Here is a 15,510-nt window from a genome sequence, read left to right on the forward strand (position 1 = left end):
GACTGTTGTCGGGTGTGTCTTCGACGTCGTCGTAGTCGTCGGTGTCGGGTTGCTTGCCGGTGTTGATTTTCGGAAGATGGTGGTCGAACTTGTTGTCGACGTACTTGTCGGAGTTATGTTGTGTTGGTTGTGGTTGTTCTTTTAAATTGTGAAAGAGTTCTTCGATCGTATAGTTGTGTGGTGATTGTGGTTGCTGTGGAAGATTGTTGTCGTCGACAATTGGTTCGTCGATCTCGTTGTTGTTGGATGATTGTAGCTGTTCGGCAGGTCGATGTGAGTTGTTGATGTGGAGTGCTTGACTATTGGACGATTCAGGTTGTTCGTCTTTACTGCTGCTGACTGGGTATATTGGAGTGCAACTGTAATTGGTGAAGTCGAGTTGTTGTCTCGTCGGTGCGTTGAAGTCGAAAGCGTGTTCGAAAGGTCTTGCTGATAGCGGGCTTCGATAGATGTTGGAAGCAAATGTAGGATATATTGGTGTTGTGAAGATCGGTCGGTATGGCGAAAATGGTGCTGGTCTGGTGAAGTCTGTGAAGCTGGGTGGGAAACTTGGTCGTTCGTTGTCACTATAGATGGGGTTGGTGAATGTACCTTTGAAGTGGTTGTATGCTGCTTGAAAAATGTTTTGTTGCTCGGGCGTAGTCTGTGTCGACTGCTCGAATGTTCGGTTGGGCTCGGGCACTTTGGTGGGTGCCGTCAAGGGTGCTGATTCAGGCTCGGGCACTTCGGTGGGTGCTGTCGAGGGTGCTGCCGGTGGTGTGTCCGGTGGTGTTGTGTAGTTGTCGTATTCTTTGCGGATGTCCGATACTGATTCGTCGGAGTTAGCTCGCGGTAATAATTCGTGTCGGATGTAATTCTCTCTCTTGGAGGGTCTAAGAATTTGATTCAACTTCTCTTGGTCTTTCTTTCTCTTTATTTCTAAATTCTTCAAATCTCTATCTAAACGTCGGATAAGCCGTTGTCGGTCTTCTTCCGACTTGCTGGATGTTCTTCATGGTTTTGGATACATGCATTCTTCTACTGGTTGTCGGTGTCAGATTTGTGTCTGCAGTCAATCATGCAGTTCGGGCAGAACTTTGGGAAGACTGTCGGTGGGCCAATTGTTGATAAAGTCGTCGTGAGCTTGTTCTTTCTTTTCAGTGCAAATATCGACGGTGGTGTGTGTTGGGTTGGGTTGTGGTCAGCCGAGTTGTGTTGGGTCGAGTGTGTTGGTGCAGTATGCAAACTAGTCTTCCACGTGCTGGTGCCGAGATGGAGTTCAATGAAGAGTTTCGGATATTCGGGTTTGTCTGGAATGATTTCTTCGATAATGTCGTCGAGTTGTTCGAGTCCGGATTGGGCGATGGCGTGATTGGCGAGAGTTGTTGCAGCGAACGTGTTGAGTTCGAACCGAGTTCGGACTGTTGTTTCAGTGCTGAGCTGCTGACTTTGTCGGAGGGGTTGTCGAAAAATCGGTGGTGCGTTGTGAAGTTGTCCCTCGACAAGTTGTCCAATACCGGGTAACAAAGTGATGGGTTCGTCGTTGGTGTAGGTTTTGAGGATGTGCTTCGGTATTTGGAGTGGGCGCAGGAATTGGACTTGTGTCGGAACGCTAGGATTGCTGGGTCGACGATTGCACAGAAGATGGGTTCGTTTCGGTAGTGGTGTCGGTTTGTGTCGAGGGCGCTGGTTGATGTCTCGAACTTGGAGTGGGTGGTCTTGTGCTCGGAGATGGAGTTTGCCAATGAAGCTGCTAAGGGCATTTGCTGATGAAGGTGCTGGTAGATTGGAGTTTCTTGTCAAAGAGAGTCGTTGGTGTTCTCCGTCGGTGATTGGACTTGGAGATCTCGAGAGAGAGCTTGCAGATTCTTCAAAAATCTCCTCTGGAAAGTTTCTGTCTTTACTGCATTGGGCAGCAACCGCTTGGACGCCGTTGATCCATGGTGGCAGTGGCATTTGCGTGTTGAATTTGGGCGAATGTACGAATTAGGGCGTATTTTGGGCGAATTTGGGCAAGATGGGTAGATTTCTGGATCGTTCTTGCTATCTGCGCACAGAGAATGGAGAAAAAAATGGAAGAATTTGTGAACCTGAAGGGGAATTCAGAAGCCATGGTCGCCAAATGAAGAGGTGAGAAAACTCCTCTTCTCTGGAAATCTATTGTTAGTAAGAAAACAAAAGAGAAAATGGCCCGATCTCCAAGGGCAGAGAAGAAGCACGAGTAAAAGAATGCTGTGTATTGATAAGAAAAACGATGGAATGGAGATAGGGATCCATAATTTGGATTCCCCCTTTTGAAATGCTAGCGGTTTTAACTGCTAGCATATACCATATGCTGTGCATGATTTAATCTATGGCTCCGATGCAGCCCTGGGTTCAAAGTTGGAGTCCCCTGAACCTTGTTTTTGGTTGAGACAGGCCTTCACCGCACTCGTCAAGGAGAATGAGCAGCTCGTTGTCAATCAGCTTCGAGGTGTCTGCATAGCGGACCTCCACGCTCGTGAACGATCCAGGCGCCAGTATTTCTTTCACCTCCGCCCAGAGTCACGGGCGTTCGAAATCCCAGCTGCTTCTCAATGCACTCGTTCTGAAGCCAGCGCTTCTGTCTCCCCACGGTTGTCATGACAGTTTCCACTGCCATGGCTTCTGTAGCATATACGTGCAACCTTGTGTAGCTTAGCCTCGAGCTGCTTTTGTAGCAAAGTTAGTCCTTTTTGCCATGAGAGTGTTCTAGGCCATTCTTGGCCTATTAAAAATGATCCAGTCGGCTGTTGTTCATCCCCGACAGATCCATTTAATTGAGCTTCCAGTGTATCTAACGAGGATGGAAAGTTTGAGACAAGTCCCTGTAGAAGCTTCCACTGAACGATCGATTCTTGCAGCTCCTGCTGGACTTTTTCCCACTGGTGTAGTGAAAGTTCTTACCTTTGCTGTTCCTCCTCGAATGCTTGAAATTGTGCTGCTCCTTCATCATCTTTAGGACACCCTCTAACTGCGTTGCAGCTCCTCGGCAAGTGATGTAGGCTGTGAACACAGTTCTAATCTTTTCACTCTTGCTCATACCACTGCTCCAAATGAGTTACCCTGGTGATCCAAGCGCTCGTCACTCGAAGGTGGAGTTTTTGGGCAAAAACTTCACGAAAGAAAGTCTATTGCCGCAGCCTTGTCGAGGTAGCAGAGCTTTGGACTGCAGTTGGAATGACAGCCACCGACGCCTCATGAAGTATGTGAGTGGATAGGTTGCCTCATGAAGCATGTGAATCAGCTCGATGAAAGCATAGGCCCATGGATTGCTGTTCTGCCCAGGCACAGACACAAGAGCTAGTTTTCCACCATGAGCGGCGAGCAACGATTCAGATAATTCTAATGCCAAGATTCAGGCCAGAAAATCTCACAAAATGCAGTCTTGCCTCTTGTGGGGACGATCCATCGCCCTCTCAGTAGCGCCAATGCGAACCTTAAAACGTTTGAGGGGGAACGAGGAGTTCTACCTTTCCAAAAAGTACAGCATGGCCACCATGCCAAAGCTGATCATCCATGGGGAACTAGCCACTCCCTCCTTTCGATTCTACAGCGAAGCACCTTCTCTTCCCGCTTATTGAAGAGCCATGGTTCTAAACAAAACTTCGAAGGATTGCTAAAAATTTCTAGAACTGCCTTTTTTGCAGCTCAACGGATTACTTTTCAAAGAAAGGAGTATAATTGAAGTCTGAGAATTTCCAGGATAAAAATCCAATTATCACAATCTAAAAGTCACCTGAAAAAAACATTCAAAAGGTTTTTATGAGTTACTCAACAAGGAGAAGTTCAAGAATTTCAAGGTCTCACATAAGGAACTAGCTATTAAGTTCTTAGAGATCAAACTTGATGAAATTGTTGAGTTTGATTAAATAAATTGCTTGTACTCACAGAGAGCATTGCAGATTGAAGCATACAAGAGGTAAAATGATCAAGATCTGATGATCTTCCATCGTTAGGAATTTGAAAATCATCGTAACCTGGGTTCTGGCTAAGAGCGCTTGCTTTGATGGACTTGCAAAGCCTTGTCACGCTCCAAAGCAACCTTGGTTCTCAAGTCCTCGGGAATCCGATAGTAGTTGTCGCTATCCTTGGTGTCCATCTTCACGGCAATTTCATACACCTTTCTCTTGTGAGCAATCTCCCGCTCCTCCCTCTTGCTTAGCTTCTCGCCCTCAAACAAGAATTTCTCGTCTAACAAACTGTCTCTGAGCTGCGCCATTATTTTTTCTTGCCTAGTCTTGAGATACTTTTGACGAGAACGAGCCCTCAACGCCTCTATCATTCTCCGTTTCATCTCTTCCTCGTGTTGGGACATGTCTACCTCCTTCTTTGAAGTGTTCACCATTTTCTTGCAACCCTAGAACTTGGAATCCCTTAAATAGTTTGATCCTTGCCTTTTGAAGAGAATATACTTAGAATATGCTCAAGCGTGAAACCATTATCATTTTGGAAATTAGGGTTCTTCGCATTTTTTTCTCCTTTTTTGTGGCCATGGCTCGCTGGCTGCGCAGGCTCAATCCACTCATGTCCGCCGCGCAGTCCGAGGCGGCCTCTCCGATCCCGATCTCTCCGGCGCTGGCGGCGTTCCGAGAGCGATTGGCAAGCGATGCGCCGGAGCTTAAGGATTTCGTGAGCCAGGGCTCGGGTGTGGAAGGCTACTCGGTGGCGGTGGGGACGCGGGAGGATCCGCGGCGCAAGCCGGATTGGATGAAGCGGATCATTCCAGGTGGGGAGAAGTACACGAGGATCAAATCGCAGCTGAGGGAGCTCAAATTGAATACCGTGTGTGAGGAGGCCAAATGCCCAAATATTGGAGAGTGCTGGAGCGGTGGCGACACGGGCACGGCCACTGCGACGATCATGATCCTGGGGGATACGTGCACCAGAGGCTGCCGGTAAGCTTTCTTCTTTCTTGCTAGTTTGTTCTTGGATGCATTGCTGGTTTGCTGGACAGTATTGGTTTTTCTTCTTGGTACTCTAGATCTTTTCTTTCTCAACATACTAGATCATTGCTCCATTTTTTTAGATCTTTTCTTTCTCAGCATACTAGATCATTGCTCCATTGTTTCTTTCTTTGTACTCTTTCTCGACATACTAGATCTGGTTTTGTCTTGGTACTCTCTTCTCCATTGTTTCGTTCTTGGTACTGTTCAACACATTGTTTTTTTTCTTGGTAGTTTGCTTGCTCTAACTAGATAACGTTGAGTTCTTCACCATTGCTAGCTTTCTCTTGCGATTCCATGCTGGTTTGCTTTCTGTTTATTTTGCGTGAAGTTTCATTGTTAGTTTTTTCCATTCCTTTGTGAAGCTACTTGTACACTTTTTTTCTTTCTCGTGTTAACATTTTTCTCGTTCCTGACGTGCAGATTTTGTGCAGTGAAGACATCGCGAGCTCCACCTCCACCTGATGCAGACGAGCCAGCCAAAGTTGCTGAAGCGATTGCCTCTTGGGACCTCGAGTATGTGGTGCTCACGAGCGTGGACCGGGATGATTTACCCGATCAAGGAAGCGGGCACTTCGCCGAGACAGTGAGGAGGATCAAGCAACGCAAGCCGGGCATGCTGGTTGAGGCCTTAGGTGAGCTTATGCCAACATCTGGAGGAACTAACGTCGTCTTCTGTCGCAGTTCCCGACTTTCGAGGCGATCCCGACTGCGTGGAGAAAGTGGCCACCTCTGGACTGGACGTCTTTGCGCACAACATAGAAACCGTGCAAGAGCTACAGAGCTCGGTCCGAGACAGGCGAGCAAACTTCCAGCAATCCATCAACGTCTTGAAGATGGCCAAGCTGAAAGGTCCTCGCGGGGTTCTCACCAAGACCTCGATCATGCTGGGCTGTGGCGAGACATCTTCACAGGTTTTGGAGACCATGGCCAGAGTGAGAGACGCCGGCGTGGACGTGATGACTTTCGGGCAGTACATGCGACCGACGAAGAAACACATGCCAGTGTCCGAGTACGTGACTCCGGAAGCGTTCGAGAACTATCGAAGAATCGGAATGGAAATGGTACGTTTTCGAAGTTTCGAAGTGTTTTTGGTTTTTTTTTTTTTTGCCAGCTGAAGCGTGACAATCTCTTTTTCCTTTGTTTCTTACAGGGATTTCGATATGTGGCTTCTGGCCCAATGGTGAGATCCTCCTACAAAGCTGGAGAGTTCTACATCAAAGCGATGCTCGATGCAGATAGAGAGGCAGCGATGGTTTCATAGAAAAACATTAAAGGTATGATTCTTTCGCGCGGAGATTGATTCCGATTTAACACAAGCCGTCGGATTCTCCACGTCACCGATTCCCGCGGCGGAGGATCGTGCGGCCTAGCGGCGCCCCTCCAGATCCGCCGCTTGGCCTCTTCCTCTTCGAGTGTAACTCTTGGCCACTTTGGCCAAAGAGTCGAGCTCTTGAAGAGGAGGAGGAGGAAGAACTTGGGCGATCGAACAAACGAAGTAGAAGATCATGGCTCGACGGAGGAAGAGCCGGAGCCGGAGCCGGGGTGGCAAGAAAATCCGCGTGCCAAAGATGAAACTCGCGGTGCGCGATGCTCTGGCGTCGCTCAAAGCCAAGAGAGGTGTCACAGCTGCGGCGGTGGCCCGGAAGATCAAGAAGAAGTATGGAAACGATCTCCCCAAGCGCTTCCAGGCCCAGGTGGGGCGATCGCTGCGCGGGCTGGTCCGAGCGGGGCGGCTGGAGCGTGTGCGCGGCCGCTTTGCGGTGGCCACTGGCAAGAGTGGACGAGGCGGGCGACGTAAAAGAGGTGGACGGTCGAGATCGAGATCGACGTCGCGGAAGGGCGGGCGGCGCCGCCGCCGCCGGGGTGGACGGCGATCGCGATCGCGGTCGCGGTCGAGGAAGGGCGGGCGGCGCCGCCGGCGTCGCAGACGCCACTAGAAAATGGTGCGGGCGCATATTCCTTTGACTCGTTGGTTATTTTTGTGGTTCTTTTACGTGTTTGTGGAGGTTTTTGGTGCAGGAATCAGAGACGCATTCGATGATGAGATCCATGACAAGAACATCCTTTAATTTTTTCGAAAATGCCACTATTTGACGAATAAAATTTTGAGATTAGATCCGACCTCGAGCTTCTTCCTAATTTCTTCTTTAGCTCCTCCCACTTTTTTTTTATCCAAGCCCGCCCCATCCGTTTGGAAGTTCCGCTCTAAATCCAGCAACGAATTCATTAGTTTTCGCCTTGCATTGCAGCAAGAAAGGGAAGCAAATCATCGGACAGTCGACATGGGCTTTTCCAGCGAAGTAGGTCGTCTCGCGAGCCGACTCTGCGCACTAGACAATTACACACAGTGTTTCGAATTAGAGTTTTCATGAAGAACTTGCAAACTTTGGACTGGGCTGGTGCTTGAAAGGAAAAAAGTAGAAAAAATGATTGTGATTTCAATGGACCTCATGTCGTCCAGTGTCTGCTGGCATTTCAGGTAATGAAAAGACGACGTTTAACTTTGAAGCAGCGAACTCTATCTACGACTATGTTCCAGCGCTTCTACTGCAGATCCCACTTCATTGCGACCAAAGAAGTGGCAGCGTCCAAGGACTGGTATCCAGGGATGAGTTCACAAGCACGGAAAGACTTGAAATTGTAACCACCATTTGAAGAACCCATCATCTGGTAAGAAGCTGCAAGGATGATCCCTCTGCGACTAAGGCGTCTGCTGTGGTTAAATTGGAGTTTCGAACGTCCAAGGAGAGTACTGGTAGTCTACACCAGATCCGATCTGGCTCATTTGGTTCGTATGAATACTGGACGGCGTGCTTGAATGACGTCTCTGGGTACATTCTGGAAAACGAGGCTTATTACATTGATTCAAGGAAATTTTGACCTAGTTAAAGAAAATTAGAGGGATTGTAGAATTATAAATTTTTATTAGAGATTATTATTTAAAATAAAATGTATTTTTTATAATAGTAAGATAGAATTGGCTGAAGTAAGAACAGTATAAAAAATAGTTGTGTGTATACAGAATTTTATAATAACTGCAAGCAAGGTGATTTAAGTTTTTATGGAAGTAAAATTGCATTTTATGGTATATTTGGTAGTAAATACAAAAATATTTTTCTGTTATATAGTTTTTTTGGGGTTTAAAATCTAAATGTAATATAATAAGAATACAGTCAATTTAAACTATTAAAACTCACTATATAGTATTCAGAAATATTACTTGATAGGCTGATATAACATTTGAAATTTTGCCTAATTTTCAAACATTTCAGAGTGATTTTTTCTAAATGTAATGTTCTATTTATTCTTTTATAATTATATATAAATATATTCTTAAACAGCTCAGTTCTATGCAAGTTGATGAGATCCCTTAAAATATTAACTATCCAATTAATAGGAAGCTAGAACTTCTTACATCTTAAGAATTTAATGAACCATTGTACTTTCTAAGATTTCCTCACCAATCAAATTAATCTAATGCTTTGTGATCCTTTTTATAAAGTCATTTTCTTTGTAATAATCAAATGTGCATATTTATTATCAAAATATATTGAACAATAACCAGCTGTTTCTTGATTAAAATGTAAAACTTACGTATCTTTTTGTTATGTGTGTGTACTTTATTACTTCATATTAAAGCATCTATTTAATTCTATGTAGGCCAGAATAGACGGATTCTTTGTTAGTCTCTATATATAACTTAAATAACAAAAGCACATTTTAAATATATACTCTGAATATCTATTAATATTGCTGCACGGATTCTTTTGTACTCTTTCTCTTTCTCCAGCTTCCCTCCACTTGCTCGGCTTGTTTGTTCAGGGAGCATTTCCTCCCTTCTCATCTCTCTTTTGCTGAATTGGAGAGTTCTTATGGGACAAATCCTGACCCTTATCTTACTTAAGAATATGCGTGGTATAAAGGTTAGCGTTTGAGGGTTGCATCAGTGAGATCGATTCGATTGATTCTCCCGCCTGCCAGGTAATCGATCGCCAAGCTCGGTCGCTCATGGAAACCTAATTATTTGTGCCGCCCAGACTGTGGTCGCGCATCGGAGCTACATCTTGTTCCAAAGCTCTTCTCAAGGCCCTCTTTGATTGCATTGCTTCGTTCCTCCAGATAAGGGATTAAACGTATCTTAAACGTATCTTTTCAATACAGTAGGGACAAGAACAGCTACCTGTGGGTTCTAGACATTTCCTTTTTGAGGATGAAGGCTTACGACGGCAGCAGTAGCAACGGGCAGCACAAGAAGGCCTACGGCGGCAGCAGCAACGGGCAACACAATGTGTTCACAAAGGAAAAGCCCAAGGAGGTGGACATTTTTGCAATCGAGAACCCTGCTGAACGCAGGCGAGCAAGGTAAGCAAGACTGAGTTTGATCTTTACTTGCTTTTGTTTGTAACAGGTACGAGATCATAGGAACTCATCGTCCGGGTGAGGAGGAGGGCTTACTCGTCGACCAATGCAGAAGATGTAAGCAGAGAGGCCATTGGGAAAGACACTGCAAGGGGGTAAGAAAGCTCAATTATTTCCCAGATTTGACTTTTTGTTTCTTCTTTTAGCCTGGAGTGGATCCTTTTGCTCATGAACAAAAGAAATGCTACCTCTGCCTAGTGAAGGGACACGATACTTATCAATGTTCAAGAGATCCCCTGCGAAATGAGGACTGGGCAGAGAGGACTTACACTGGACCAATGAAGAGACTTCGTCTTCAGGTTTGTATCAGTTTCTATTCTCTGTTTCTTTGTATGTTTATTTGTGTACGTTTTCAGGTGGGTTATATCGTTCAGGTAGCAGACTTCCCGCAATACCATCCTCGTTTCTGCGTCCAACGGATTGAATACGAAAACCTCAAACGGATCTGCAAAAAACATCCAGACTTGGGAATCATGGTTGTGCCTGAGCCACCCTGTCCTCTTGCGGCCCTTATCTGGGAATATTTTCAGCGACTGGATGAAGTTTTATACGAAGCAGGCCTAGGCTTCGAGTTTTACAGATCCGATGAAGAAGTGCCTCCAGGGTATGACCGGTATGCGGCTGCAGAAGAAGCATATATTGAAGAATTGAAAAATGAAGCGAAGCATTGAAAGGTGATGAAGTAATAGAATAAGTATTATAGATGAGAAGACCTTTATAAGTTATTTTTCGTTTTCATTGATGGGATACTTTTCGTTTTCATTAAAACTAGCTAATGTTTATGTTTTAAACTAGTTTAACGCCTAGAGAGATAAAAAGAAGGTTCTTTCTGGGAGAGTGAAGAACTCCTCCTTCCCGCTCAAGCGTTTTAGGGTTCGCATTGGCGCTGCGGAGCTGGAAGCGGCGGGCGCTGGATCGTCCCCACAAGAGGCAAGACTGCATTTTGCGAGAAATTTCTGGCCTGAATCTTGGCGTTGTTGGCAGTAGAATCGCCGAAATCTTTGCTCGCCGCTTCCCTGGTAGAAATCTGGTGCTTTTGTGTCTGTGCCTAGGCAGCGCAGCGATCCATGGGCCTACGCTTTCATCGAGCTGGAGAGGTCGCCGCCGGATGAGGCGTTGGTGCCTGAAACGAAGCTGGTGTTGCGCCATCATTCCAGCCGCGGTCCAAAGCTTTGCTACCTCGACAAGGCCGCGGACATTGGTCGCTTGAGGAGCTGCGACGCAGTAGAGGGTATCCTAAAGACGATGAGGGAGCAGCACGAAAGCATTCAGAGGAGGAACAACAAAGTTAAGAACTTTTCACTACACCAGTGGGACAAAGCCGAGCAGGAGCTGCAAGAATCGATCGTTCACTGGAAGCTGCTACAGGGACTCGCCTCGACGTTTACATCCTTCATCCTTCAAAATATACGAGCTAATCAGGTACCAACCACAAGCTTTTTTGTTATCTTGGTTTCATCGCATTAAACTATGAACACTGCTACAGGTCACTGTGCTGATTGGTGAGACTGGCTCTGGGAAGAGCACTGGACTCATGCAGTATTTATGTGATGGTGGTTTATCGAGCAACGGGAATTTCCATCGTTTGTACACAGCCAAGGAAAGTAGCAGTATTTGCTCTTGCACGACGGGTTGCCGAAGGATGCCGCTGAGAAGACGAATTCCATTGGCCTCTTGGAATACAGGGCTCAACAAGACCTTGCCAAAATGGTACGGATTTACTCCTAGCAGTGCTGAAGGAATGTTTACGCGCACTTGAGAGTCATCGTTATGTCAGCTACAGCCGATGCCGAGCTTTTCGTTCCTGGAAGGAATTTCCCAGTTGAGATCCACTACGAACAGCACGAGACTTCAACCACATAACAAGGACAATGGAAAGAGTTTGCGAGCTTCACAAGGAGGCCGATTGAGGGAGATATATTGGCTTTCCTCACGGATATCGAATGGGTCTGCCAGTGATTGGCAAATACGCCGCATGCACTTGTGCTGCCTCTTCATGGAAGGCTTCGTCAAGAGGATCAGCAACTGGTATTCGAGGCGGCACCACCTGGTACGGGAAAGATGGTCTTTGCAACAAATATCGCCGAGACGTCTTTGACGATGCCAGGAATCAGGTACTTCAAAGTTCTTTTACGATAATCTTCCTTGAAGCATGTAGCTGATACTCGCTTTCTCGGCTTCTAGGTACGTGGTGGATCCAGGATTGTCAAAGCAAGCCATCTTTGATCCACAGACTGGGATGACAACGCTGGAGCTTACGGCAATCAGTCAAAGCCGCGACTCAAAGAGCTGGTCGTGCAGGGCGCACTAGTTCTGGTGTCTGCTACAGATTGTACAGCGATGAAGACTTTGACGACAATGCTCTGGTGGGGACTTCGGAAATTTCCCGTTCTCACATGGGGATTATCAGGCTCCTGGCACTAGGCGGATGATGAAGTGAAGAACTGGAGGCTCACGAAAAACTGGCCAAGATAGGAGTGGAGCCACGGCTAGGCAAGATCATCCTCAACAGCCAGGCTCACTGTTGTGGTCGAGAAGTCAGTACCCTGTGATGACCATCTTCTTCCGAGCCGGCTCTGAAGAAGCAAGCTCCTGGCAGACCGCCGGAAGATGCGCTGCTGTCATCGGCATGGAGACCTGTTCAGCCTCTTGGACGTGTACCGGGAATGGAGCAGCAAGCACGGCTGATAGCGACAACGAAATGAAGAAGCGCGGATAACACAGTTGACTTTGAAGGTATGCTACTACTCTTCATTCATGTTCAAGCAGGAAACCACTTTGTGAAGGTATCTCCCAAGGCGTATGGTACGAAGCGAATCGAGATCTCGTCCTGGAGCTTGCAAAGGCAGCTCTAGATAAACTGGTGGAAGGCGCTCCTTTTGAAGACGGCCTGCTGGACGAAGCTGCAATGAATGCAACCAGAAGGAGCGACAGATCTCACTGACGTCCACTTGGGATGATGAGAGTTCTGGTTGGAAAATCCGGGGTCGACTTAGCCGGGCTGGAAAAATCAGTGGGAGCTCCAGTGGCATTCCTTGTACGTACATGGGGACGAGGAATGCGTGGAGAAAGCAAAGCAGGAAGCAGCGTCCTGGAAGAACGAAGCAACCCAGCAGTGGCAGCGATCGTCAACGAGTGCAAGCTCAGGCTGTCAGGAGGTGTTCCTCGCCGTCGACTTCGCGGCCTTGCTCAGCAAATGGACGAGCTGTGCAAAGCTTCCGTGGGAGTTTGCGTGGCCACGAGCGGGGGAGCCACAGGTCCGGACTGCGAAAGCTCATCAGCGATCTTTGTCTAGAGAGCTTACTAGAGATTGAAGCAAAAAGATAAGTAGTTTGCTATATATAGCATTAGGTTTACTGAGCCCTCTTCAGCGACGACACAATGGAGGAGGCTGCTTTGGAGTTGCTGCGGTTCTACGTTTCTCACTTCGATCTTCCCACAGTGAGAATAGCTCCTGTAAAGAAGCAAAACGCACGCAGGCAGGAGTTCATAAAATGGCATTCTAGTGCCCAATCTTTTCGTTTGATGGGCCTTCTCCCCAAGGAGGAACTTCCTCCTGATTTGCGACGCTTTGGGTTTGATACTTCTCCGGAGGCTCCACCGCCCACAAGGGCACCACGCCCTGTGGCGCCTACTTGCTGGGGTCGTTCACGACCCGAGTACGAGCGCCTCAAGGCTGCATATGACACAAGAGTGCAAGCGATGGAAGACATGTATCGTGCGGCAAGGGATGCCTGGGATGTTCAACACCGAAATAGAGTCCGCCAGCAAGCTGTTGTTTCAAGGTTCAGGGCTCTTATTGAGAGCCACAGAGGGGCACCTCAGTTGCACGCGCTAGGTGCTTCTTTCCAACATAGTGGCAAGGTGGAGACTCGTTTTGATGGTCTCTACGTGGTTGTGGATGGTGGGGAAAGGTTCCTCTGTCTTACTCCAGAAGAGATCTTCCCTAGTGGTGTGCAGGAGATCCCTTTGTTTGGGATATGCAGGATTGGCGACATTAATCATCAATTTTATTCCTTGGCTATGTCGAAATTCGAGGTAGGTCATCTGGTGAAGTATCCAGATTACATACGAGAGTACCCACACGGCATACCATAAATGCTCCCTCTCTACTGTCAACTATGAATTGTTCTGTGGTAATAAAAGTATAATAAAGCTAATGTTTCAATATAAAATGTAAACAGTAAAGAATAATGTGTCCATTTTAGTTGATAGAAAATTGCTATATCACTTTCTTGCCCAAGAGAAATCTGAAATGAGCAATCAAGCACATAGAGGAATGGAACTGGCTTGCGTGTGTGTGATAGTGTGTGCCACACTTGGCACGCACACGCTGGACGAAATGGGAGACAAAGACCTCCTCCTAGAGCTCTCCATAAAGAAATTCTGTCTTCACATCGAGCTAGTGAGCTACTTGTCCTAATGTGCATTTGAAGTCTGAGAATCGCATGGACACAAATATTTTGCAGCAGTAGCTGAACTCTGTCAAGCAGGCTCTTCTCCATAGGCAAAACAATGGCGTGCAGCTATGGAGGAGGAGTACCATTCGCAGCAGGCAGGAAGGAGGGTGGTCAGCACGAATGCTGTTCAGGCTCAAGCTTGATGCTGCTGAGGTGCTGCGCTACAAAGATTGCTTTGTAGCAAGAGGACTTTCCCAGGTGGCAGGAGTTGATTTCTCATAAACATTTCCTCTAGGTGCATTTTGGAAAACTTGTCATGGTGAGGCTTACAATCTCCAATCTTCCACTGTGCATTAGATCTAATAAGTGGAAAGGAGATTTTGACCTAGTTCATCAGCATAAAGTAAATTAGAGGGATTGTTATAAATGTTTATTAGAGATTACTATTAAAAAGAAAATGTATTTTTTTATACTAGTAAGGATAATTTGCTACGCGTTGCATGTAAGAACGCTTGGTTTGCTTAATTACTACTTATTAATCCAATTGATCAAATAAAAAATTAGAATTATAAAAATATTTATAATTTATAAATACATGCTATCAACCATTAGATGGTAGAATAAAAAAGAATATACTAGAAAGCGTTTAAGAAAGTTTATAAATTATAAACATGGTTATAAATCATAAATACAAGATTAATCTAAATAAATAACAACCATTGGATGGTAAAATATCCTAGAATATCCAAGAATATTCTAAATATATCCACTACCATCCCAGTCCCTTTACAGGTTTGCTTAAGCAAACCAAAAAATAGTTATGTTTACAAAATTTAATAGTAACTGCAACCAAGGTGATTTAAGTTTTTATGGAAGCAAAATTGCATTTATGGTATATTGGGTAGTAAATACAGAAATAGTTTTTCTGATATATAGCTTTTTTGGGTTTAAAATTTAAATGTAATACAATATGAATGCAGTCACTTTAAGCTATAAAAAGTCACTGTATAGTATTTAGAAATATTACTTGATAGGTTGATATAACATTTGAAGTTGTTCTTAATTCTCAAACATTTCAGAGTGATTTTATCTAAATCTAAAGTTCCATTTGCTATTTTATAATTATGTATAAATATTTTCTTAAACAGCTCGATTCTATGTAGGTCGTTGATTAGATGCCTTCAAATATTGACCATCCAATTAATAACATATTTCCTAACCACAGAACAAAAAATAGAGCGTTATTGTATTGGAATGCCAAACTGGAAATAGATATGGAGCATTATAAAAGTAAAATAAAATATAAAAACATTATTTCTATGCATGTATTAATTTATATAAAGCATTTTAAAGGTCTAGTTAGACTATAGTCAATATTTATAAATTTTTTAATTAGAAAAATTATAATACAATAAATTTTATATATATATATATATATATATATATATATATATATATATATGTATATATATATGTATGTATGTATGTATGTATGTATATGTATATATTCTATTTTGTTGTTTACTTCTTAGCAAATTGGGCCCAAACTGTCTGGAAGGGGTATAGTCCTTATAAAACTTAAATACAACAAACCATAATTGCTGCAAAGCAGTATAATTTTTTAAATATAAAAGTCCAACTTTTAATGATATATATCTTAAAGCTATAAAGAAATATAAATATGATTTTTATTTTAGATTCCCATGTCTAACACCAAGTTTGTACATACTCTTTGTTCCACCTAG

The 15,510-nt window shown here is 44.9% G+C and overlaps 4 protein-coding genes across 5 annotated transcripts in view; all 4 read left to right on the plus strand.

Annotated features, from left to right (window-relative positions):
- The window catches only part of LOC112351646, a 49,378-nt gene that overhangs the window by 30,788 nt on the left and 3,080 nt on the right, over window positions 1-15,510 (plus strand). The window contains exons 4-7 of the mRNA XM_024689884.1: window positions 9,163-9,308; window positions 9,355-9,460; window positions 9,512-9,664; window positions 9,722-10,039. Of these exons, the coding sequence (XP_024545652.1) occupies window positions 9,163-9,308; window positions 9,355-9,460; window positions 9,512-9,664; window positions 9,722-10,036 (720 nt within the window). The 3' untranslated portion in view covers window positions 10,037-10,039. The remainder of the gene's footprint in view (window positions 1-9,162; window positions 9,309-9,354; window positions 9,461-9,511; window positions 9,665-9,721; window positions 10,040-15,510) is intronic.
- LOC9648598 (lipoyl synthase, mitochondrial) lies at window positions 4,479-7,067 on the plus strand. Of its 2 annotated transcripts, XR_002994202.1 has the most exons (5): window positions 4,479-4,895; window positions 5,367-5,578; window positions 5,628-6,007; window positions 6,097-6,889; window positions 6,966-7,067. XR_002994202.1 is itself a non-coding variant. In XM_002984741.2 (4 exons), the coding sequence occupies exons 1-4, from the start codon at window positions 4,492-4,494 to the stop codon at window positions 6,205-6,207; spliced, it is 1,107 nt and encodes a 368-aa protein (XP_002984787.2). In that variant the 5' UTR covers window positions 4,479-4,491; the 3' UTR covers window positions 6,208-7,067. The 2 variants fall into 2 exon arrangements, 1 of the variants encoding a protein (XP_002984787.2); XM_002984741.2 differs by having other exon boundaries at window positions 6,097-7,067.
- Window positions 10,043-11,237, plus strand: LOC112351647. Its single transcript, XM_024689885.1, has 3 exons — window positions 10,043-10,047; window positions 10,418-10,787; window positions 10,852-11,237. Exons 1-3 carry the CDS (start codon window positions 10,043-10,045, stop codon window positions 11,122-11,124), a joined length of 648 nt encoding a protein of 215 aa, XP_024545653.1. The 3' UTR covers window positions 11,125-11,237.
- On the plus strand, window positions 11,887-12,725 carry LOC112351659. Its single transcript, XM_024689922.1, has 2 exons — window positions 11,887-12,101; window positions 12,152-12,725. The coding sequence occupies exon 2, from the start codon at window positions 12,322-12,324 to the stop codon at window positions 12,658-12,660; it is 339 nt and encodes a 112-aa protein (XP_024545690.1). The 5' UTR covers window positions 11,887-12,101; window positions 12,152-12,321; the 3' UTR covers window positions 12,661-12,725.

The sequence above is a fragment of the Selaginella moellendorffii genome, unplaced genomic scaffold (genome assembly GCF_000143415.4).
Source record: "Selaginella moellendorffii unplaced genomic scaffold, v1.0 SELMOscaffold_64, whole genome shotgun sequence".
NCBI classification, from domain to species: Eukaryota; Viridiplantae; Streptophyta; class Lycopodiopsida; order Selaginellales; family Selaginellaceae; genus Selaginella; species Selaginella moellendorffii.